This window comes from Hylobates moloch, unplaced genomic scaffold (assembly GCF_009828535.3).
Source record: "Hylobates moloch isolate HMO894 unplaced genomic scaffold, HMol_V3 SCAFFOLD_11, whole genome shotgun sequence".
In the NCBI taxonomy this organism is placed as follows: Eukaryota; Metazoa; Chordata; class Mammalia; order Primates; family Hylobatidae; genus Hylobates; species Hylobates moloch.
In genome coordinates this window covers 20,044,260-20,071,166 of record NW_026652286.1, presented here as the reverse complement: position 1 = coordinate 20,071,166, position 26,907 = coordinate 20,044,260, and the positions used below count along the sequence as shown (strand labels likewise).

The window sequence follows — 26,907 nt, the reverse complement described above, 5'->3', positions numbered from 1 at the left end:
TGGCACATGTATACATATGTAACAAACCTGCAGGTTGTGCATATGTACCGTAGAACTTAAAGTATAATTAAAAAAAAAAAAAAGAACCTGGAAAAATTATCAAGTAAGCATCATATTTAATGAATTTAACTATGGTGAAATCATGTGGGAAAAATTTTCCTGTACAGGGATGATGACTCTGGAAATGGTGCAGAGAGAGATAGAAAAACAAATATCCCTGTAACACAGGTATTTAAATTGTATTTAAATACACAGACTTCTGAATTTATAGAAAATTTTCAAGTATGAAATTGATTTCATGCAACCTAAAGTCTCAAACTTCAAATAATTTTTTGAGTGTTAAATTTATAAATTGTGTATTAATGCAATTCAAATTTATTCCTAAAAATATTTTAACTAAAGGAGAAACTCAAGGGGCCTGAGATGAGAGTTTTAGGAAATGTACATATGGGATAAAATTACACAGGCTGAAATTAAGTGAAACCTTACTTCTCAATGTTGAGATAGATAAGCCATTTTAACATAAAGTAGAAACTTCTAAGAAATGCAGAATCTCAAGTTCCCCACCCTCATTCCACCTACCCCACCCACTCAATCAGATCCTGCATTTCAATAAGATTTATTTAGTGCAATAACTTTTTTACTTGTCAAAGTTGAGAAGCACTAGACTAAATGATAAAGAGAAAAGAGGCTGCAGCCTAGGATATCCTAAGCAGCCTTAGGATAAGGAAATAAAAGGTTGAAGTTAAATATTATGATACTTTCTTAGCGTGTCATACAGTTACCTGTGAATCTTTCCTCTTTGGTTCAACTTGTTTTATGGGGACATTTATGTGGGAAAATATCTTTGCTTTTGTAATTTATGTGGGAAAATATCTTTGCTTTTGTGTTTTTACTTAAGTAAAATCTGGGCTCCTTTTATGTCAACTAGCTTTTCCACTATTGTTTTATGATAGAAAGTACAGGCTACTTATAAACATGATTAGTTCAATGAGAACTTTTAGAATATTGCTGGCCTAACTCTGGACATCTACACAATCATTAATTCTTACCAAAATGCTACAAGGCAATATAAGCATAATTAGCCTCCCTGATCCCTGAACATAGCCCAATATCACTCACTCAATCAGAATCATACTGGAAATGATACGACCAACTATGGCAGGTAGTAGATGACCAGTCACACTAGTATTGCTTTTAGCCAGATGTCTCTGGTCCTTGTGAGTTCCCTTGGTCCTTAATGGTGAAATAGCAACAGAGGGAACCAACTCACTCACTCAAGGCAGATTTCTTATTTCTAGACTTGTCCTGAAACCAACAGATCCAGCTCTCTCCTACCAAATACCATGAAATTTAAACAAACGAAACTCGCAAAATAAAACAGCAGCAGCAGCAACAACAATGAAATATTAAAATAGTAAATATAAGTATCGAACATCGAAACCCCCTCTCCAACCAAAATCTCTCTTCTTCAATAAAGTTCCCAGGAGGTAACCCAATTTCTAGGTTGGTGTCCAATATTTGGGATCATTTGATTCAAGACTGAAGTACTTAAAATGGCTTTTAAAAAAGGAAAAAAGGTTAGATTTCCAGAGAAAAGTGTAACATTTTTTAAGTTGAACATTATGAGGGATTTGATGGGGGCAGCTTTGCAAGTAGAACTGGAGACTGGTCCACTGTTTAGGCTTTTTACGAAAGACTGCAAAGGTTGTTTGTTTCCAAACACCAAGAAGTCACCAAGTTCACCAGTCCAAATGCAAATGACTCACACTAGGAACCCTAATAGTGCTGCTGTTAAGTCATTTGCAAATGGGTGGGGCTGAGATGACGCAGAACCCTATTTCCCCAGGTGGCATCTTAAGTATGGTTGATTCTACCTTCAGCCCCACATTGAAAAGTACAGTGTAAACACAGCTAAGGGACCGCCTCCTTCAAATTACACACAAGGCACACCTACTAACAGGAGATGTTGTGAAAGCCAGGTGGGGCTTTGTCTTTCAAGTCCCTGCATCCAAGAATAAGCATGCTGTGTACAAAAAAAAAAAAAAAAAAAAGCAAGGGTGATGCAACTGCATTCATTGTCCCTAAAGGGAGAACATGCAATAACTCTCAGATCCAAGGATAAAGGGAATCTCCCTTTAAGAAAAGATGTTGGCATTATGTGGGGATTGGGAACATGCCAGAACAATCACACATTTTTACAAAAGAGAGAAAGAGAAAAAAAGTTAACACCCATTTGTCTTATTTCAGTCTCTTTCTTCAGAATTGACGACTTTAATCAACAGGTCGCTTTCAGAGTATTGCTGGACACCTTGACTTTCTGCCATGAAATGCTATGGGAATTCTGACAGCTGAGAGCCAACACCCCACTAGACACCAGTGCTGCATAACCACACTTTTAATAGACCCCAGAGCTGTGGTGACAGCATGCCCTTCCCAGTTTTTCCACAGACGGTGCTCCTGAAATTTTCCATAGTCAGTGTATTCTTGTGGTTAATTAGTTATCTGAGCAATTTCCATTATAGAAAGAGTATCTATACATAATTAAACCCATCGTAGGACCAAATTGCTGGGCTTCAATGTCATTAATTCAGAAGGGCTAAAATGAAAGTGAGATGAATAATTCTCACCTGATGAAGGGACGCACTAGATTAGATCCTATCCTCTGAAATACATACAGCATTAAATTTAAAAAAACAAGAGAGGTGAAAACAGGTGATGGAAGAAACTGGAAAGGTAAGTTGCCTCTAGAGACCAAAGAATAACACTCCTTTTCAAACTATTATCAAGAAATCTTGGGGGAAAGATAAAATTAGCAAGAGAATGCTATTAGCTTTCTGTTACTCACCTTTATGAGACCATTTTCAGGGATCAGTTTGTTAAATTCCACTGAAACGTGGAGGTACACAGCACAGCCCTTCTTCTGGGATGCACAGTCATGCCATACAGAAGCGTGTGGGTAGACGCCAAAACATGTGTGGACCTGCAACCCCTTCTGTAGAAACTCAGTATTCTGAGTAGTAACAAGGATTAACCTTGTGCACACACGGAGAAAACTGGTGGCTCCACACATCCAGTTGTCCTTCGGGTTATTTTTGCATCCCACTCTATAATTTCTTTTAATTACTTACTGTAAAGCACAGGAAAGTGCTCATTACTTGTAGCTTAATGCAGGAGGAAGTATAATTGAATATGTTCTCCTAGCCACTGCTCTACCCCAGGTCCCAGCTCTTCTGAAGTGTCACTGTTCATTTCAACAGCACGAGTAAGGCAGTTTCCAGGCCCTGTGCATAATGAGCCATGTGGACCCTATTCAAGAAACTGGCTGTACTCCAGAACTAGTATAAAATATAAGGAAAATATTAACATCTTAGATGACAAAAGATCCATATGGCTGGCCAGAAAATATCCACATCATTTAAGCCATTAGAATGCACCTATATGGAAACATTCAATTTGGCGGTACTGTGAACAACAGGACTGTGAAAACATCTGTTTGTCTCCACCCATTTTCACTAAACACTGATTTCCTGTAGAAGACATGCAAACTCAAACACCAACATATTTCATCTAAGCATAGGACAGGGACTCCATTTTTACATAGTTGCTATAATAAACACAATACAGTATTTGTTGGTGATAGGATTTTGGAAGATGCTCTGGGCAGCTGGAAAAATAAGTAAAATATTTCTCTTTGTATTAAGCTTGATAAAAAATAATAGCTAACATTTATTAATGGTGAGGTAGATAATGTGATTATCCACCATTTATAGCTGAGGAAACTGAGGCCCAGAGAGTTTCGGTGGATTCCCTAAGATCACATACCCATTATGTGGTGGAAAGGGAATATGAACCAGTGCTGGCTTGCTATGCCACTTTCCATATGGGGTCAGACATAGATGTGGTGTCTTATAATGTGAGGGAGGTCTACTTGGCAGAGATATCCTGCAGACCCTATATGCCAGTTTCTTATTTATTTAAACAAAGCCTCATGTGAGCATTTCTGATAAGCAGTTTGTTTACACACTAATTCCACAGAGGTTAAATATAACCCTAATGTTTCTTTGTTGCTACTCTGTTCCCAGTATTGAATTATTACCACAAGGTACCAACCATACATGCATACTTAATAGGGTATCATGTCAAAACTATGCATGAAGGTCATTTGTTTGAGATGTCAGAACATTTTCCTCTGAGAAGATCTCACTGGGCATTAAACAGAACCACATGCTTTTCAGACCAGCAACCGTGGCTACCAAATACTCCTCTGTCAACTCTACTTGAGTAAGAATGCTTTCAATTAAGGCCTAAGTGTCAATATGCCTTTAAAAAAATCGTGGTGACATAAAATCTTTCTTTTTAGCACCCAACAGAATCCCTTCAAAGCCTGGTGGTCTGACACCCTATGCTACGTGACTTGTGACCCATCCATTTGTCATGTTCTTCGGGAATGTGACTAAGGGGCTGGGATGTGACTTGAAAAGAAAGGTAGAACAAGATCATCTCAAATTTATTATCAAGGAATAGTTCAGACAACTACTTCAGACCACAGAGATAGCAGAACAGATGGTCCGGCGTGGATAGAGCATCAGACACTCACAGACTGTGCCAACAAGAGCCATCGAGTCAAAACAGCCAAAGGAAGGAGGGTCGTGGAATGGGTTCTCTCACACCAAACTGATGCCCAGAGGCCCTCGGCATGAATAACAAAGGCAACCAGACCCACAAGCCATAGTGAGTGGATACAAAACCTATACCTAGGCTGACATCCCAAATGTGTGTGGCAAGTTAGATGATGATGGCACAAAAGACAGGACACCTTGCTTCTGGCCATTGTCAGCTCTTGGAAGACAGCACACTTTTAGAGGAGCAGCTGCAAGGAGCCTGAGAACAAAACTGGAAATGCCTGTTATGAAAGCCTTCACAGGTATTATTAACAAAAGAAAATGTGTATTTGTCAATAGTGTGTCAGCTAGATTTTGGCAGTCCATTCTTAGGCCCAGGAATGACCTCTTGTGTAGACTGGACACAGTCATCAGTGCAACTGTCCAGGTGCAACTCTTCTATAAAGGGGAAGAGGAGTGACTTTCCCCTATAAAGTGGCCCTGTCAAAATTCTATAAGAAAATATTGTCCATTTAAATTAAATAACCACTGTGCCCGGCTCCATTTACCACACTTTCCTATGCAGTGGAACTGAAGGGGATTTTTTTTTTGCTGTCCTCAGAGAAAAATAAGACTGAGAATCAACCTTTCTAATCAGAATGGTAAGGAGTTATGTGAGGATGACCTGGAATACATGCTGCTCAAATGGTGGAGATGTTATCTCGGCCGTAAATCATGGCGTTTTTATATGATCCCCTATTTGCCTAATGCAGGAAACCACTTGGCAACTTTAAGGAAAAAGTCTAGCAATATTGCATCATAGTTCAGTGTTTATATTTTACTTGGGCAGTTTAAATTTATCTTATAAAGTACTAATTATTTAATTACAAATGTTGAGTAAGTGTAAAATCATTCCTCAAAAAAGCATCCCTTGAGTATGAAAGTTCCAAGCTTAGCAAGACATCCCTGTGATTTGGGATACATCTCTTGAACTCAGTCCTGAAAATAATGTTAATAGCTGAGAAAAGAGCATTGAAAGCCTTATACACAGTGTGTTGTGGTGAAACAATGTTCTTTTTGGTTCTAAAAACACTGTTGTGCTCTTTAGATCCAGCATGGCTAGTTAGGTGAATAATGAATGCATGTTCAACTTTCTGCTACAGGAAGTTCTGCAAGTGGCAATGTGGGTCCATTCCGTGTGTGTCACTAGAGCTGGCACAAGCCCATGGCCATGGTGAGGCACTGTTTCCACTGGAACTAATCTGATACCTGCACCAGCTCTTGGAACTGTGCAGTGTTCCCACTGCAAACTACGGATGGGGTAAAAGACTGCTCACCTCCTATTTCTCATCTCATCTCACACACTCTGTTTGATGAGGCTATGGAGAAACAGGTCTTCTCATACACTAATGGTGGGAGTACAAACAATTCAAGCCCTTTGCAGGACAATTAGGCAATACCTATCAAAATTATACATGTTTTTTCCTGCTGACCCAGCAATTCCACTTCTGGGAATAAATTGACAGATATAGGTGCATATGTACAAAATGATAGAAAGCTCTCTGGTACATATTAGTAAGTGATAAAACAAGGTGTAAAATAGTGTGTATATGGCTACTACCTTTTGTTTTAAAAATGGGGGAAAATGGCGGAGCTTGCAGTGAGCCGAGATCGTGCCACTGCACTCCAGCCTGGGCAACAGAGCGAGACTCCATCTCAAAAAAAAAAAAAAAAAAATGGTGGGGTGGGGGGGAAATAATAGTACATATTCATATTTACCTGTATCTATATAAAACACACTATCAAGGATTCACAAGAAACTAATACAAATGATCACCTTATAGATGGTATGTATTGGGGGATACTGGGGTGAGCAGGGTATAAGTGGGGCAAAACTTTTCAATGTAAACTTCTTTTAAATTTTATTTTGATTTTTGAATAATGTAAATTAACTGTCAAATAATTAAATTAAAAATAACCAACTTTTTAACAAAACATTTAATCTAGTGGCTTTACTTTTGACACAAGACAATCTCTCAATCTCTACTAATCACCAAAAACAGAGATTTACACCAGTTCCTTTGCTTGTTTTTCCTGGTAGTGACTACAATTAAGAAGTCCTATGGGTGCCATCTCAGTTTTGGAGATATTTCCCTAGAAGAAACTGATTGAAGGTGGGACAATTGGGTATAGAGAATAGTCCCTGGGACCGGGGGCTGAAATCCTGAGTTCTGGTCCTGCCTAACTCCCACTTTCTATTAAGCTGACCCTGTGAAATGGCTGATACATGACCATTTTTTACCAACAAATTCATGGGTGAACAAATTCAAAAACCCTGTTGCCTCACCACTGTAATATGATGAGGACACATATACACACCCTGCCTAACTCACCGCATCACACCAGGGATTCTCAACATATGGGAAAGAGCTTTGTACATTGTAAAGGTCAACCCTACAAACAGCAGCTGTGAAACACAACACAACCCTGAGGGGGTGGCCATGGCCAAACATAGGAGGGGAAAAGGACCCAGTCCTAAAAGCATCTGAGATACTGAGATAGTGCAGAAGAATGAAATCTTCCAAAAGATGGAATCTAAACATAAACAGACATCAAGAGCGGGCTGACTTGCAGTGGAAGATGTGGTTAAATAACTCCACATGTGGTCATCTGCCATTGAATACACTGCAAATTCTGTAAAGCCTACTAAGGGAAATTAGGGAGATGTAACTGGGAGCACACTGTAAAGATACTAATACAAACACGAATGTGAGATCAATGTTGGATGATGGACCCAAAAGGATGGCTCTTAGTCCTTGTGAACATATAGTTGTTGGAGACATGTGTCTGTCATACACAGATAGGCCTCCCACTCACCTCTGAAATCAGAAGCAAACTTCAAATACTTTTGAAAAGGCTCCCTAGAGGACCTTTTAGCCCCAAATGTAGAGACTAAATGAAAAACCATTCTTTAAAGGGGGTTAAAAAAAAAAACACTCAAAAAACTTCTCCTTTCCACATCTATAGTCATCTGGAAAACAGATCTCCCATTAAACAGATGGTCAAAGCTGTATCACAACATTAAACTAAGCACAAAAATTCAAGACTTCCTTTCCTCACCCTCCTAAAACGAAACATTCCAATAGGCTAGAAATAACCTCATGAGGAAGTTCATTGAAGGTACTCCCACTTGGCACTACTATCCAGACACTGGGTTAGGAAACTAGTTACTTGGAACTCAGAAACAATAAGAACTATTTTGATTAGGCAAGTCCCCTGTGCAAGGTGCCTAGTTCCAGCTGGGTCTCAGTAGTCTGATGGGTGTCATGCACTCCTGGACCTCCTCTTAATGAAACGAGGGACCTTGACTTTGGGCCCCATGTTGAGAAGCTTTGAAGCCAAATATAATGGTCAAATATAATGTCCTCTCACTTCCAGCTTCATTGAGCAGACCATGTTTCCATATAGAAATTTCTCTAGGAGGCTTACTATCCTATGTTATCTCAGGCCGAGGCCTCCTCTTACACAAGAGGCTTAAAGTGCCTGTAAGTAAGAATTAAAGATATGTTACTTTTTTATGAATTATTCATTTATTCATTCAGCAAAGGTTATTAAGAAGTTACTGAGTTTGGATGTACTTTGCTTTAGGAAAATCATTTTTCAAGGTTGCTTCATGCAAAGTGGGAATAATTAACTTGGTAACTCAATGGATTTGCTAAGTAATTGCCCCAAGTTTAAATTGTCACTGATTTTCAAGTATGACAAGAAAACCAGAGACCCAAGGAGGCGGGCACATTCCCACCTGTCAATAGCCCTCAAGAGAAGTGCTTCAGTATTACCCCAAATGGCCAACTTTGCATGGTTAATCATTTAGTTAGAGGCTCACAAGATCGAAAACAATCCTTAAAAAATGATTTATGTGAACACAGGGACAATGAGCTGACACCTTCAAGGTGCATGTCAGGGGCAAAATACAAGTTCCTGTTTCACCAGCAGAACTCTGGTCGCTCAGCTGAAGCTGAAAGTCAGAACCAGCTGTGTTTCTGTCATTCCCTCATATGAAAAGAACTCAGCCATAGACCTTCTTTACTCCATGAGAAAACATTTTTTAAAAACCCACAAATAATTTTTAGGTTTCATTTTTGCTTCTGCTTCCTCCAGAGCTACAAAGGTCACCCAAATTTCTGTGGCGAGGTTGTTTGGGAGAGCCTTTCTTTTGGATGTCAACTTGTCAAACTTGCAGTTTAGATGAGTGTGATGTAGTCTTCTCCTAAAATTTACTTTTGCACTATTTGTTCATATAATAGACATTCTCTGAGCACAGGCACTGAGGACATCAAAATAAATGAGACTGAATTTCTGCCATTGGGGACTGCAGTGTTAAAGGTGGGTTAGACCCAAAAACCAACAATACAGTGCAATGTGGTACATGCTGTAACTAACATGCACAAAGGGCATTCCCAAAAAAGAGAATGAAAAGAGGGAGGAAGGTGGCAGAGGAGAAAAGCCTTTGGCCTAAGTTTTTGTTCAATAAAGATAATATTTTATAGATCAAAAGATTATATGATCTGCTAACCCCTTAGCACGTATAGCTCATGAAGCAAGATAAAGTACCCATGCAGAGTTCAATATTAGCGAGCCTCTGGGGCAAGTAAGTTGGAAATCGTAACCCATTTATGAATACCTACCTAGAACTGATTTCCTATTCAGAGTGCCTTCCTAGCTGATAAGAACAATACTGAAATCTTACTTTTTCCATGAGGGAAAAACATGTTGAATCATTTAGCAAGTACCTACAGAGCCACCTACTATGTATGTACCCAGCAGTCTACTGTGTGCTATCAGGAGTAAGAAAATGTAGAAATATTCTTGCTTTTAAAGGGTTTACAATCTAATTGTAGAGATAATACTAAAATACACAAAAGAAAAAAAAAAAGCAAACTTAGCTTCTCTGGGATAAGGACTATATCTCATGCAACTTTTAAAGTTACCATTTAGTCAACTTCCTACCACCATTACCTACTTCTGGTAATCAATTATCTTCCTTCTCCCCTTGGGATTTTGAATTGGGAACAGAATAGAAACAAGTTGCCAAATCAGAATCAAAATACAGGGTCAGCCTCAATTTCAGTGCAAGTGGTCCATTGCTTTGGTTCACAGGCTCTACAGTCCAGAAGATGAAAGATTAAGGATTTCATCAATCAGATTAACCTCTCCTCTTTTCACAGAAAGAACAAGTAATAGGGATAAGAGAAGGGCCTAAAATATTCCCCTGAAAGTGTTACTTATTAGGAAGCAAGTTCCCTTGTGGAAACACAAGGATGGGGGAAAGGGATTTCCCTCAACATTGTTCTATCTACGCACAGAGAATTCAAGTAACTTGCCCAAAATCACAGAGCTAGTAAGTGGTGAGGCTTAAATCAAACTTGATCATCAGGTCCAGGAACACAGGTACAGGCTGGGGCTGCCTCGTGAAGTTTCTATTTAGGAAATGTGTCTTTAAAGTCAACAGACTGTCCTGAGTAGGACATTCTAGAACATTTTTCTAGACAAAAACATCATATCCACAACTTCCAGCCTAAAATCTGATGCAGCAAAGACACACAATAATGATTTGTTATAAAAGTGCATATACAATTAATTACCAAATTGTGAGGTACAGACCACCTAGGAACTCAGATAGGGAAGGTTTATTATTATGGGCAAGAGTCTTTCTAGAAACAGAATTCCAGCTAGGTCTTGAAGAATGAGTAGAATTGAGATGAATAAAGAGCAGAAAAAGTCATGAATAAACACATGAGACTCAGAGAATTACAACAAAACAGTTTTAGTCTTGTAAATTTTGCTGTAAAGTGAAGCATAGTTAGGTATGAAGCATGCTGATTAAACTTTTTATTGTCTTAATACAAGTCTAAAAAAAGTATCTTTTTTGGGGAGCTGGAAAGTACTAATAATAAAAACAGTGGCTGAAATTCATTAAGCATTTACTATGCCAAGCACTGCTCTAAGCACTTCACAGGCACTAACACATTTAATCCCTACCAATACCCTGTTGAGAGGTTGAGATACAGAGAATTTAAATTACTGGCCCAAGGTCATAGACCTAGTAAGTGTTAGGCCTGGAGTCAAACTCGATCCTCCTCTGGCTCAAGAATATTGTTGCAGGCCTTTGCTCTCACCTGGAAGTTTCTAATTAGAAAATTTCTTTCAAGTCAGAATAAAATCTTCAGCAGTTCTCTCATCTCAAAGTGTCTGAATTTCTGATTATTTACAAGGCTGCAAATCCCTTCTAGCCACGCTCTAATGCAAGTACTTGGATAGTGAAATAAATGACAAGTCTCTCTAAATCACAGGATATTCAGTTTATTTGATTTTAGTTCAGCAATTCTTAAACTGTCCTATACGTCCAAACCATCTGTAGAAGTTTCTAAACCCAACATAGGCCCAGGGACCCGATACCAAACTTACAAATCTTAGAGACTAAGATCTCATATGTATACATATTTTAAACATTCAAGGGTAATTCTGATGCTCAATGTGTTTGAGAATCACTGCTGTATGCTGTGTTCTATTTTATTAGTATTTATTTTCTTCTTGTTATTAATACTTTTAAGTTCTGGGGTACATGTGCAGAACGTGCAGGTTTGTTACCTAGGTATACAGGTGCCATGGTGGTTTGCTGCACTCATCAACTCATCATCTACATTAGGTATTTCTCCTAATGCTATCCCTCCCCTAGCCTCCTACCCCCTAACAGGCCCCAGTGTGTGATATTCCCCTCCCTGTGTCCATGTGTTCTCACTGTTCAACTCCCACTTATGAGTGAGAACATGTGGTGTTTGGTTTTCTGTTCCTGTGTTAGTTTGCCAAGAATGATGGTTTCCAGCTTCATCCATGTCCCTGCAAAGGACATGAACTCATCCTTTTTTATGGCCGCATAGTATTCCATGGTGTATATGTGCCACATTTTCTTTATCCAGTCTATCATTGATGGGCATTTGGATTGGTTCCAAGTCTTTGCTATTATGAATAGTGCCACAATAAATATACATGTGCATGTGTCTTTATAGTAGCATGATTTATAATCTTTTGAGTATATACCCAGTAATGGGATGGCTGGGTCAAATGGTATTTCTGGTTCTAGATCCTTGAGGAATCACCACAGTGTCTTCCACAATGGTTGAACTAATTTACACTCCCATCAACAGTGTAAAAGTGTTCCTATTTCTCTACATCCTCTCCCGCATCCATTGTTTCCTGACTTTTTAATGATCACCATTCTAACTGGCATGAGATGGTATCTCATTGTGGTTTTCATTTGCATTTCTCTAATGACCAGTGATGATGAGCTTTTCTTCGTATGTTTGTTGGCAGCATAAATGTCTTCTTTTAAGAAGTGTCTGTTCATATCCTTCACCCACTTTTTGATGGGGTTGTTTTTTTTTCTTGTAAATTTGTTTAAGTTCTTTGTAGATTCTGAATATTAGCCTTTTGTCAGATGGATATACTGCAAAAAATTTCACCCATTCTGTAGGTTGCCTATTCATTCTGATGTTAGTTTCTTTTGCTGTGCAGAAGCTCTTTAGTTTAATTAGATCCCATTTGTCAATTTTGGCTTTTGTTGCCATTGCTTTTGGTGTTTTAGTCATGAAGTCTTTGCCATGCCTATGTCCTGAATGGTATTGCCTAGGTTTTCTTCCAGGGTTTTTATGGTTTTAGGTTTTATGTTTAAGTCTTTAATCTATCTTGAGTTAATTTTTGCATAAGGTGTAAGGAAGGGGTCCAGTTTCAGTTTTCTGCACATGGCTAGCCAGTTTTCCCAATACCATTTATTAAATAGGGAATCCTTTCCACATTGCTTGTTTTTGTCATGTTTGTCAAAGGTCAGATGGTTGTAGATGTGTGGCGTTATTTCTGACGCCTCTGTTCTGTTCCATTGGTCTATCTATCTGTTTATGTACCATGATGTTTTGGTTACTGTAGCCTTGTAGTATAGTTTGAAGTCAGGTAGTGTGATGCCTCCAGCTTGTTCTTTTTGCTTAGGATTGTCTTGGCTATACGGGCTCTTTTTTGGTTCCATATGAAATTTAAAGTAGTTTTTTGTAATTCTATGAAGAAAGTCAATGGTAGCTTGATGGGGATAGCATTGGATCTATAAATTTGGGCAGTATGGCCATTTTCACAATGTTGATTCTCCCTATCCATGAGAATGGAATATTTTTCCATTTGTTTGTGTCCTCTCATTTCCTGGAGCAGTGGTTTGTAGTTCTCCTTGAAGAGGTCCTTCACATCCCTTGTAAGTTGTATTCCTAGGCATTTTATTCTCTTTGTAGCAATTGTGAATGGGAGTTCGCTCATGACTTGGCTCTCTATTTGTCATTATTGGTGTATAGGAATGTTTGTGATTTTTCACATTGATTTTGTATCCTGAGACTTTGCTGAAGTTGCTTATCAGCTTAAGGAGATTTTGGGCTGAGATGATGGGGTTTTCTAAATATACAATCATGTTATCTGCAAACAGAGAAAATTTGACTTCCTCTCTTCCTATTTGAATATGCTTTATTTCTTTCTCTTGCCTGATTGCCCTGGCCAGAATGTCCAATATTATGTTGAATAGGAGTGGTGACAGAGGGCATTCTTGTCTTGTGCCAGTTTTCAAAGGAATGCTTCCAGCTTTTGCCCATTCAGTATGATATTGGCTGTGGGTTTGTCATAAATAGCTCTTATTATTTTGAGATACGTTCCATCAATACCTAGTTTATTGAGAGTTTTTAGCATGAAGGGCTGTTGAATTTTATGAAAGGCCTTTTCTGCATCTATTGAAATAATCATGTGGTTTTTGTCATCGGTTCTCTTTATGTGATGGATTATGTTTATTGATTTGCATATGTTGAACCAGCCTTTCATCCCAGGGATGAAGCCGACTTATCGTGGTGGATAAGCTTTTTGATGTGCTGCTGGATTCGGTTTACCAGTTTTTTATTGAAGATTTTTGCATCAGTGTTCACCAGGGATATTGGCCTGGAATTTTCTTTTTTTGTTGTGTCTCTGCCAGATTTTGGTATCAGGATGATGCTGGCCTCATAAAATGAGTTAGGGAGGATTCCCTCTTTTTCTATTGATTGGAATAGTTTCGGAAGGAATGGTATCAGTTCTTCTTTGTACTTCTGGTAGAATTCAGCTGTGAATCCGTCTGGTCCTGGGCTTTTTTTGGTTGGTAGGCTGTTAATTACTGCCTCAATTTCAGAACTTGTTATTGGTCTATTCAGGAATTTGACTTCTTCCTGGTTTAGTCTTGGGAGGGTGTATGTGTCCAGGAATTTATTCATTTCTTCTAGATTTTCTAGTTTATTTGCATAGAGGTGTTTATAGTATTATCTGATGGTAGTTTGTATTTCTGTGGGATTGGTGGTGATATCCCCTTTATCATTTTTTATTGCGTCTATTTGATTCTTCTCTCTTTTCTTCTTTATTAGTCTGGCTAACGGTCCATGTATTTTGTTAATGTTTTCAAAAAACCAGCTCCTGGATTCATTGATTTTTTTGAAGGGTTTTTTATGTCTCTAATCTCCTTCAGTTCTGCTCTGATCTTAGTTATTTCTTGTCTTCTGCTAGCTTTTGAATGTGTTTGCTCTTGCTTCTCTAGTTCTTTTAATTGTGATGTTAGGGTGTCGATTTTAGCTCTTTCCTGCTTTCTCCTGTGGGCATTTATTGCTATGAATTTCCCCTAAACATTGCTTTAGCTGTGTCCCAGAGATTCTGGTATGTTGTATCTTTATTCTCATTGATTCAAAGAACATATTTATTTCTGCCTTCTTTTCGTTATGGACCCAGTAGTCATTCAGGAGCAGGTTGTTCAGTTTCCACTGTAGTTGTATGGCTTTGAGTTACTTTCTTAATCCTGAGTTCTAATTTGATTGCACTTTGGTCTGAGAGACTGTTTGTTATTATTTCCATTCTTTTGCATTTGCTGAGGAGTGTTTTACTTCCAATTATGTGGTCAGTTTTAGAGTAAGTGTGATGTGGTGCTAAGAAGAATGTATATTCTGTTGATATGGGGTGGAGAGTTCTGTAGATGTCTATTAGGTCCACTTGGTCCAGAGCTGAGTTCAAGTCCTGAATATCCTTGTTAATTTCCTGTCTCCTTGATCTAATATTGACATTGGGGTGTTAAAGTCTCCCACAATTATTGTGTGGGAGTCTCGGTCTCTTTGTGGGTCTCTAAGAACTTGCTTTATGAATCTGGGTGCTCCTGTATTGGGTACATATATGTTTAGGATAGTTAGCTCTTGTTGCATTGATCCCTTTACCATTATGTAATGCCCTTCTTTGTGTTTTTTGATCTTTGTTGGTTTAAAGTCTGTTTTATCAGAGACTAGGATTGCAACCCCTGCTTTTTCTTGCTTTCCATTTGCTTGGTATATTTTCCTCCATCCCTTTATTTTCAGCCTATGTGTCTTTGCATATGAGATGGGTCTCCTCAATACAGCACACTGATGGGTCTTGACTCTTTATCCAATTTGCCAGTCCATGTCTTTTAACTGGGGCATTTAGCTCATTTATATTTAAGGTTAATATTGTTAGGTGTGAATTTGATCCCGTCATTATGATGTTAGGTGGTTATTTTGCCCATTAGTTGATGCAGTTTCTTCAGTGTCAATGGTCTTTACAATTTGGTATATTTCTGCAGTGGCTGGTACTAGTTTTTCCTTTCCTTATTTAGTGTTTCCTTCAGGAGCTCTTGTAAGGCATGCCTGGTGGTGACAAAATCTCTCAGCATTTGCTTGTCTGTAAAGGATTTTATTTCTCCTTCACTTCTGAAGCTTAGTTGGCTGGATATGAAATTCTGAGTTGAAAATTCTTTTCTTTAAGAATGTTGAAAATTGGCCCCCACTCTCTTCTGGCTTGTAAGCTTGTAGGGTTTCTGCTAAGAGATCCACTCTTAGTCTGATGGGCTTCCCTTTGTGGGTAACCCGACCTTTCTTTCTCGCTGCCCTTAACATTTTTTTCCTGCATTTCAACATTGGCGAATCTGACAATTACGTGTCTTGGGGTTGCTCTTCTCGAGGGGTATCTTTGTGGTGTTCTCTGTATTTCCTGAATTTGAATGTTGGCTTGTCTTGCTAGGTTGGGGAAGTTCTCCTGGATAATATCCTGAGGAGTGTTTTCCAACTTGGTTCCATTGTCCCCGTCACTTTCAGGTACACCAATCAATGTAGGTTTGGTCTTTTCACATAGTCCCATATTTCTTGGAGGCTTTGTTCCTTCCTTTTCATTCTTTTTTCTCTAATCTTGTCTTCATGCTTTATTTCATTAAGTTGATCTTCAGTATCTGACATCCTTTCCTCTGCTTTATCGATTCGGTTATTGAAGCTTGTGTATGCTTCACGAAGTTCTCGTGCTGTGTTTTTCAGCTCCATCAGGTCATTTATGTTCTTTCTCTAAACTAGTTATTCTAGTTAGTAACTCCTCCAACCTTTTTTTGAAGGTTCTTAGCTTCCTTGCATTGCGTTAGAGCATGCTCCTTTAGCTTGGAGGAGTTTGTTATTACCCACCTTCTGAAGCCTACTTCTGTCAATTCATCAAACTCATTCTCCATCCAGTTTTGTTCCCTTGCTGGCAAGGAGTTGTGCTCCCTTGGAGGAGAAGAGGCATTCTGGTTTTTGGAATTTTCAGCCTTTTTGTGCTGGATTTTCCTCATCCTTGTGGATTTATCTACTTTTGATCTTTGATGTTGGTGACCTTCATATGGGGTTTTTGTGTGGACATCCTTTTTGTTGATGTTGATGCTATTCCTGTTTGTTAGTTTTCCTTCTAACAGTCAGGCCCCTCTGCTGCAGGTCTGCTGGAATTTGCTGGAGATCCACTCCAGACCCTGTTTGCCTGGGTATCACCAGCAGAGGCTGCAGAACAGCAAAGACTGCTGCCTGTTCCTTCCTCTGGAAGCTTTGTCCCAGAGGGGCACCCACCAGATGCCAGCCGGAGCTCTCCTGTATGAAGTGTCTGTCGACCCCTGCTGGGAGGTGTCTCCCAGTCAGGAATCATGGGGGTCAGGGACCTGCTTAGGGAGGCAGTCTGTCCCTTAGCAGAGCTCAAGTGCTGTGCTGGGAGATCCACTGCTCTCTTCAGAGCCAACAGGCAAGAACATTTAAGTCTGCTGAAGCTGCGCCCACAGCCACCCCCTCTCCCAGGTGCTCTGTCCCATGAGATGGGAGTTTTATCTATAAGCCCCTGACTGGGGCTGCTGCCTTTCTTTCCCAGATGCCCTGTCCAGAGAGGGAGAATCTAGAGAGGCAATCTGGCTACAGGGGCTTTGCTGAGCTGTGGTGGGCTCCACCCAGTTCAAACTTCCCAGGGGCTTTGTTTACATTGGGAGAGGAAAACCGCCTACTCAACCCTCACTAATGGCGGATGCCCCTCCCCTGACCAAGCTGGAGCATCTCAGATTGACTTCAGACAGCAGTGCTGGCAGTGAGAATTTCAAACCAGCGGATCTTACCTTGCTGTGCTCCATGGGGGTGGGATCTACTGAGCTAGATCACTTGGCTCCCTGGCTTCAGCCCCTTTCCAGGGGAGTGAATGGTTCTGTCTCACTGGAATTTCAGGTGCCACTGGAGTATGAGAAAAAACTCCTGCAGCTAACTCGGTGTCTGCCCAAACGGCCGCCCAGTTTTGTACTTGAAACCCAGGGCCCTGGTGGTGTAGGCACCCAAGGGAATCTCCTAGTCTGCGGGTTGAGAAGACTGTGGGAAATGTGTAGTATCTGGGCCGGATAGCACCGTCCCTCATGGCACAGTCCCTCAGGGCTTCCCTTGGCTAGGGGAGGGAGTTCCCCCGACCCCTTGCACTTCCTGGGTGAAGTGACGCCCCACCCTGCTTTGGCTCGCCCTCCGTGGGCTGCACCCACTGTCTAACCAGTCCCAATGAGATGAGCCAGGTACCTCGGTTGGAAATGCAGAAATCACCCACTTTCTGCATTGATTTCTCTGGGAGCTGCAGACTGGAGCTGTTCCTGTTTGCCATCTTGCCAGCCACCTAGTATTTCTAATCATTCACTTAGCAAGATTCTCAGGTTTAAGCAAAATTATAACTAAGTTACTAAGGAACAATACATCAAAAGTCATATATTCATTTTTCTAAGAGTTTTTTCTTTTAAAAAAATTAAATTAAAAAACTCCTTGGAATAAACATTTTTAATCTTCCCATTACTACTTTATTCCTTGGCACACAGAAGGGTACCAGTCTCTGCTGGAGAGAAAAGTGGATACTAGGCCAGGGTGGCAATATCAGCCTGTCCCTGCTCCAGGTCTTACATTAATGCATCAAGGGCAAGATATGGTTTCTTACTTGAATACTGCAGGTTTTGGTTATAGACAGCTGGAATGGTGGTAAGAGGACTAGGTTAGGTGAAGTCACTGGGCTATCATCCTTGCTCTGGTTCTATAGCTGTGCATTTTGGATTGCTATTTAGCTTCTCTAAGCTCCAGTTTCCTCCTCTGTTATATAGAAATAATGTCTGCCAATCTTTTTTGTAGGGTTATTTGTAGGATCAAATGGAATGAGATATGTGAATGCATTTCTAAAATGTATGGAATACCACACATTTGGATAAGATTATTGTTAAGGTGTGCAATCTTGTCTACGTGACAAGTGAAATCATGTAGGAATCATGGTAACAACAAAACAACTGAATTTTGGTCTCAGTACCAATGCCTACTGGGGCACTGCACTAGAGCAAGTTTTCCTAACACCTCATGGAACAGTGACAGTGAGGATTCTCCTAGGTTTTTATGTAAGACTGACTGAAGAGCAATTACAAGCTCTGAAACAATAGATGCTACTAAGTTTATTTTATTTTATTATTTTTTTTTACTTTACTTTAAGTTCTGGGATACATGTGTAGAATGTGCAGGTTTGTTACATAGGTAAATATGTGCCATGGTGGTTTGCTGCACCTACCAACCCATCACCTAGGTATTAAGGCTCGCATGCATTAGCTATTTGGCTATTTGTCCTGATGCACTCTCTCCCTTCCCCTGCCCCCTGCCCCAGGCCCTAGTGTGTGTGGTTCCCCTCCCTGAGTCCAGGTGTTCTCTCTGTTCAGCTCCGACTTATGAGTGAGAACATGCAGTGTTAGGTTTTCTGTTCCTGGCTACGAAGTTTAAGAAAGTCATTGTCAGGGATGTGAATATCAGAAAAATAATCTGATATTTTAGGAAAAGCACTTAAAATAAATTGTATTAATGACACCACATTTTAATGATTAATAAAATACTTAAGATAAGGCAATCCTGTATTAATACTCAACCATTTATACATGATTATTTCTAAACATTATACAATGAAAAAAATTCACATTTTTAAAGAAGTATCTATCAGGTTACCATTTGTGAATACTCTCAACAAGCAGGTGAATACAACTCTCAATGCAAGTGAATATACACAGAAATGGGCAGCAGGATGGTCATCTGCCTGTCTGTCCTGCTCGGGAGTAAAAGAGAAGGCAAGGAACACGGCTGTAGGTTTGGTATTAGAAGGAAAGTGGGACCTGTTCCGACTTCCTGATCCTATGATTTTTTTTTTTTTTTAAGATTCACACACACACACACACACACACACACAAACTATGCACAAATTTGCTTCCATGTTGTAAAGCAAGAGTTTAAATATTTCTGAGTTAATGATGCCAAATTGTGCTCCAATTATATCAGCATATTTACATGATCCTCGAACACCACATACAGATTCCTATACTACACATTTAAGCAAAATCACCTCCTGACTTCACAATGAAAGGAGACGTATTGGATTAATACGTGGTTTCTAGTAAACCCCAAAGAGATACCGTTACTAAATTACTAAATTTAAAGGCAAAATAGCATTCACTAAACTGATTTTTCTGTCTTCTTTTCCTTATTTGGCATAATCATTAACCAACTTCTAGTAAATGGAAGCATTCTCACAATTTAAGTTTTTCTAGGGGGAAACACACAATTTATAAATACTGTCAAGTGAAGAACAGATTCCTGAATACTAAAAGACTCATGCATATCCTTGTATGTAAAAAAAAAAACAATCCATCATAAAATCATAGACTCAAATACCATCTTTGATTCAGAAGTTCTCCCTCTACTGTGGCTTCTGCTATAGAGTCATTGTTAAAAGGAGTTCTTCATGAAAGATTCTCAGACAGCAAAATGCTGTAAGACAATGTCTAACAAGCGTTTTTATTGTCTCAATTTGAAACACAAACTGACACCTGAAAATCAGAGAGGATAAAGAAGTTCAATCTTTAAAACAGAGAGGTAAGTTATTCCAAAATGCTACCAGTCAATAATTAAAAATGCAGTTTGGGGGCAAGAAGTTCTGAAATAACTCAGAGAATTTCCTCAAGATTTTACTTTTGGACCAGTCCTCTTTGGGAGGGAGTATGTAAGTAGGTAATGAAAACCTTATATGAGAGAGTCAATAGAGAGCCATATCAAAGAGCACCTGAAGATATATGGATCAATACAAGGAAAAGAAATCCAAGTAGCCCAGTGCCTGGCACTCACTGTGCATTCAATTAATGCATGGTGAATTAACAAATGAATTAATGAAAGAACCATTTGCTACATATAACAGTGTTACTTTAGGAAAAAAGAATTTGAAACAGAAGAAAACATACACGCAAGAACACATACAAACTATAAAATATATGATATCCTAAAGGAGATGTAAATATTAAACTGTTTGCTTTGCTGACTGACACTATTAATACCTAAAAGCAGTATGAGAGATCACAAAGAATAGGTACTCATTCATACTTGGAGTGGGCTGCTCATCTTATGATCTAACTTGCATTTTATGTCATGTCCATATTGCTTAATCTCCAACCGTTCTACAGAAGAGCAAAATAAGTTATAAATTATTAAAGAAAAAAAGTAACTCTATCCATGCTGAGGCCTGAGGGAGTTGGGGGAGGAGTCAATTCCTTTTTGTTTATATTTAAAAAGAGAAACTCTTTGGAAAACTGTAATATCTGAAGATTTTGTGGTTTCCAAAAGGTGAAGGTGAACGATGAGAAGTTTTCTTAGTTTAGCTACTGAACTCTAAAAAAATATAATCTCAAAAGTTAATTTCTTAAGCAATTTGGGCACCTGAATTTGATAAGAACTCTTTTTTTTCCAGACATTCTGTTCTGTCTAACCCAAAGGAAAAACAGCCAATTTTGAGAATCTGCATACGAATAAGGAAAAGTAAAATACAGCTCTTTGCAAAGAAATGGGAGGGATTTCTGATACTCGATTCATGATGCTAAACACATCAAGTAGATGATTCAAAGGCAGAAATATATAACTGTTCTCATTAGGATTGTTTATGAACTATAAATAAGGAGCAGACTTATGGCCAATGCATTAGAAAAAAACAAGTATAAAGGCACTTCAGAAAATACCTTACTCCAACCTCCCATTTTAGTGTCATTTCTAAAAGGGTTTCATTTCAGCCTTCCTACCTTTCTTCCTTCCTTCCCTTCCTTCCCTCCAACGGGGTCTCACTCTGTCACCTGGGCTGAAGAGCAGTGGGACAATCACGGCTCACTGCAGCCCCAACCTCCTGGGCTCAAACGATCCTACTGCCTCAGACTCCCAAGTAGCTGGGACTACAAGTGCCTGTCACCAGGCTTGGATAATTTTGTCTTTTGTAGAGATGGGGTCTTGCTATGTTGCCCAGACTGGTAATGATCTCTTGGGCTCAAGTGATCCTCTGCCCCTCAGCCTCCCAGAGTGCTGGGATTACAGGCATGAGCCCCCACACCAGACCTCTTTTTTCTTTATTATATATTCCTCTAATAAAGTGCTCTGCATGCAGTGGGTATTCAATATTTGCTAAATTAAATTAATGGAAAGTTTTCTAACTACCATGTAGAGTATCTAAATTTACATCATTGGTTCTAGAACTGCTCTCGGAAGCAACACAAATTACACTTATGACAGTTCGTCAAATCTTTGAAGCCCATCCTCAAAATAAGGATGTCAAAAATACATCACACATATTGACACTCTAATCTCCCAGCCACAGTAGGCATTAGCAATCTGAACATTATTTCTTACTAATCCTTCACAGTTTTAGAATTCTTCTCAACCCAACATTCAAAAACCACTTGCCATTCCAGCCTAAGTTTTCTTGTCCGTAAGTCATCCATTCCACGTCCCCTCAACCATTGCTCACATGCAATACTTTCAAATTCCTTATGCATCCTGGTCACAGTGATTTGAATGTACACTAATTTATCAATGATGTACCTAAAGCAACTTATTTCATTTCCTTCAACTGATGATAATATTCTAGATACAGTCTATTTAAAAAGTGAAGAATTATTAGCTTCTCCATTTCAGTATTTCTAGCAGTGCAGCCCAAAATTTCAGTAGCTATGATAACAGACTCTTGTCACACCACTGGCTTATACTGAACTTGCAGTTAATTTAAAACATTCAAGTTTCCTTTCTACAATCTGCTGATAAGTCATCCCCTAAAATCGTGCCCCCAACTCTCTATTCTCTCCTAAATTGATTTTTTGAACTTAATCATAGTATTTTATATTTAAGTAAATGTAAATGATCCAGATTCTATCATTCAACAGAATGTCTGCAATATCTGCTGGCTTTATGTTTCATATGATAAGCATATCGTCTGTGCCTTCAGACACATTATCAGCCAACATGTCGGTGCTGGATGTATTTTCCCAATGTTGCATAAGAGAGAATACCTTCGAGAGTTTGGCCTAGGAATGTGGCCTGGGACTCCGCCAAGCATCTCTCTCCAGCAAAATGACTGCAAATTTCTCGACCTTCAGATTCTACATGATGTAAAAGAAGTTTGTCTGTGTTTAAAAACACATTCAAGAAATAAGTGAACATGTGAAAAGACAGAAAAACTTGTTTTAATTTGGGCATAGTTTCAGTTTTCAAAGGCACATGAAGGCAGAACGAAAGAATCAAGAAGTAGAACTACTGATGATAGCAACTCCAAAACCAAGACTGATTAGACTAAATCCCATGTGGCAAAAATTTTATTTAGTAAGTTTCCTTCTCTCTCTCTCCCTTTAGGTATATGTGCGTACACACACACGCACCTTTATTTTAGTAATTTTTTTTTTCTGAAAAAGAAAGTTTTCTGCACCTGATTGCTTCCACGAATAACACAAAGCACAAACAATGACTTTCTTTGGTTATCATGCAACTTTTTCTCTGCTTACCAGAAATTGGCACAAATTTAAGATATACTATATTCTACTCCCTGAAGCACAGTAGCTGGCATCTCCACTGGCATTTAAAAATTTTGAAGACATTTAAAAGAAAATCCACAAGTTTATAGTTGCTGTCTGAATCAACTTTAACATTTCATATATTCACAATTTCATGAGTGAATCAAATTACACATAAGAAATTGTAGAACTAAGCCAACTAAATGACTTTTATAATAGGTACTGGGGAAAAATATTATTAAACCTTTTCCTCCAATTTCTGCCTTTCTTCCAGCAAGACAAACCATTTTCATGAAGTTTCTGTCTACATCACTAGTGATAATCTGAAGCAGCCATTAATCAATCTATTAGTGCATTCAGCAACATTTATCAAAGCGCCTCCCCTGTTACCAGAACTGTTTTGGATGCTATTGTGGGCACATGCAAAAATGAACTAAATAATATATTTTGTCATCCAAGAATTTTAAGTCAATTTGTAATTATTGGTTCCTGGTTCCTTAACTTTTTTTTTTTTTTTGGTGCTGGCTCAGATGTATACCTTCATCTATTTTAAGGTTAAGGCAATCCTTATAATTTTCTTCCTTTTTCTTTTTTTCTTTTTTGTTTTTAGTGTGTGTGTTTAAAGTCCTGCTTATATTTGACTTTATTCTCACATCTTTTGAGATCATTAAAGGTAGATCATAAATCAAAAACATTCTTAAAGGTCTCTCTACTCAAATTATTTGGTGTTATTGTATCTCAGAAAGTATAATGAATTGCCTGTAGCAAATAAATAAAATCAGAACCTTTATACTCAATGGTTCAGCTCGGTACATATCCATGAAAATAATAAATGTTAAAAAGGAGGCTAGCCGTTGATTCCTGGCATGCTATTCTACATTTGGCTACATTACAACGTTAAAAGGATTTAGTGCCTATATCAAATTGTGGATCTGCTTGTTTTAAAATTTCATCTGTAATTCCACATGCACCCCCCACCCCCATACACACTCACAAGATCTGAATATGGTAACAAGGAAATCCTAGTAACTGTAGCCTTGGAAAAATGGTTCATATGGAAATAAGCCATTTGGCTGGTAAAGCTGGTGATTTTGTTCTCTAGGTGGCACTATTACTTCAATTTTTAGTGAGTTGCTTAAATTACTTGGAACTGCCCGTTTATTTTCTTTGAATTACCATTTTATAAATTTTAATTTTATACAAGCTAGTTGTAATTAAACGACAGGTTGCCTTCTAGGTTTTATTTCAGTAAGTCAATTTGAAGTTCAGTGATTTTTTTATCATATAATCTTATGTTTCCTTACTATACTGTCTTAGATTTAAGAAATCCTCCTTTGCCTGACCTCCTCACTCCAAAAATGCAGAGGCATGTCAAAAACACCGAGGGTCATCATAAAGTTTCCGTCAGACCAAAAGAACCAACATGAAAGCATGTTTAAGAGCTACTAGGTTCTGGGAGATTTCAAAATCAGGACATTACTACCATGACAACCAATGAAAAGTTCTTTCAAGTGAACCTTTGGGGAAAACTATATAACATTCCTTGCTCTCTAGGCTCTCTGGAAATAAACTTTTACTTTATTATGGCTGTCACTAAAGCTTGTAAATTTACTTCGCTTCCCTCCAATCGTTCTCCTGTCCCACACCCAGCCCCCTAACTCACCTAATGCAACCCATCCTCAAACATCAATCTATAAATGAGACATCAGGGCAATGAGCCACTTCTTAGCATCTAGTATACTTGATAAGATTTGTCTCATCAAGAGGATAAGTGCCCTACAGCTTCTACTTGAACTTAAATACTTAATTTAAATGAAAGCTTCCACACTTATCTGACCAGATACTCAAATTTTTCTACAGAAAAGAGAATACCTTCCTGTTCCACTTAAAGAACACACACATTTACCACTCCCCCTCCTCTCCCCTGCAAAAGGTTTTCAATGTCAGTACATTAGTGAGCTCCATTTTGCATCTGCCATCAATAATGATTCCATATAGTCAATAATTGGGTCCATGACCTTTCTAAGTCTTTACAGTGTAAATATTCTGGAAATCCAGTAAGGCACTTAAGTATAAAATTATTTAGGATTAAATAATTCTATGCCTTAAGTAGAAGTTTAAGAGGACTTTTAGGACACACATGACTAAGCCCACAAATGCCAAAGCCACTCGATGTTTCCTAGGTTTAAATACCACATGCAAATAACATACGGATTTCATTTGCCAACATCATTTATTGCTTAACATTACTCCATACTAAACAGAGTAAATGGATGCAGAGTGTAACCAGTAAGTTTGCTCATTCACTTTTGAAGCTCATCTGTGCATGTTATTCATCCTAATAAAATTTATCACAACACAACTTGATGCGATTCTTGTTCAAATGATTTCCTCTTCCACTGAACAACAGCCAGAACTTAAAACCTAGAATTCCGCAGAATTCTCTCCTCGATTCCTCTTTAAAATGCAATTCACAGCTTGAGATCACAGAGCCTGCCAGTGGCTGAAAGGCTGCACTAGATGGCTGAGAGTCCTTCAATTAAGCAACAACTTTGCAATTAGTGGAAACTGAGTGCTCTATAACAATTGTTTGAAAACAAGTTGAGACAAATTAGAAATTACCCTATAAAAGGGACATATTCACTTTTTTTGGATAGGTGAGACCCCTCACACAAATTGAACTCTTCCACACAGGGAGATGCAAGTTGAAAATTAATGTTTAATCACTAAAATCAAATCCATATTATGGGCACCTGAAATGGGAGTGCCTTTCTTCTCAAAAGATATTCAGAGTTTAGCTATCATCCACTCTCTGTGCTGTCTGTTTTTATTCAGGAAGTCTGAAATTGTTCTTCTCTACTCCGAGATTAATTTCCTACATCTTAAAATGTTAATAAACTACTTGAACATGACCTTTCCATTCTGTAAATCTTCAATTTTCTTAAGAGTAAGTCTACAATTGAGACCAAAGCTGCTGGCTGTGTTATATTTCACAGTTCACAGTTCGTTCTCTCTCTCTCTCTCTCTCTCCCTCTACACACACACACACACACACACACACACAGAGAGAGAGAAAGAGACAGAGAGAGAGAGAGAGAGAGCGCGCGAGCGCCCCAGGTTTTAGAAGATGAATGTAAAAAGAATGTAAACAAGTTCTCTGCTATACTATCAGGTGGGCGTGCCCAGCTCACTGTGTGTGCTGAACTACAAACCAGTGCTATTCATAGAAAGAAATGATATTAATCATCTACATTTTGACTATTGAAAAGCTGGTACTCTTAAAGATTCCAGGAAAAAGGGAATAGCTTACATTCTCATGGTGCCCCTTTTAAACAGGAAACCCACGGACTTTGCCAGGATTTTAGAAATTTGCATTTTTTTTTTTTACAGGATTTTCCCTCCTGGTGAGTCAAAATGAACAAGAAATACCCCAGGACCTCCCTTCCCTCCTTGGTCATTAATGAGATTAAGGCAATTAACTCACACAGTATAAATGAATCATTTGAGGTGATGACTGCATTTTAGGCAAATGATGACTTTCTTGGTTCCCTTGGTTTGCAAGTAAAAGTTACACACATTAAAAAGACACTCTGAAACAGATTTCCTAAATGCTTCATTTTCTGGATACACCAATGTTGACCTACTATACATCTTAAATGGTTTTAAAATATCACCTTAAAATAAATGAAACTTCCAGCTACTAACTCAGCTCTGAATGGGCTATGAAAGGCTCCAAAGGTATGTGAAAAATTACCGTTATTTTGCTTTAAAAAATGTGATGTCTAAGAGTGTCTGCGATGTTCTAATGCTTCAAAACATGTACGTAAGCCTTGTTTATCTGGAAATCATTTCTTTCTGCTTATATCATTTATAAATAGAAAATGTTCTGTAATAACTTAAAATAGTTCCACATACATAATGCTTTTCGTGTCATAATACTTACTACTGGTCTATATTTACCAACATTTATCACATTTTACAAAATGAAGTAGAAGAAAAAAAAAGACAACGACTTTATGGCCCTGGAATTCCAGTAATGGTGACCAACATGTTTTA

The 26,907-nt window shown here is 38.6% G+C and overlaps 1 protein-coding gene across 4 annotated transcripts in view; it reads right to left on the bottom strand.

Annotated features, from left to right (window-relative positions):
• BDNF (brain derived neurotrophic factor) overlaps positions 1-26,907 on the bottom strand; it is a 67,868-nt gene that overhangs the window by 18,417 nt on the left and 22,544 nt on the right. Inside the window, exon 1 of one of the 4 annotated variants that reach the window (XM_058446877.1) lies at positions 2,849-3,073. The exons of the other annotated variants lie outside the window; for them this stretch is intronic. Within the exon in view, the coding sequence (XP_058302860.1) occupies positions 2,849-3,073 (225 nt within the window). Of the gene's footprint in view, positions 1-2,848; positions 3,074-26,907 lie in introns of those variants that run through there. 4 annotated transcript variants of the gene reach the window in all.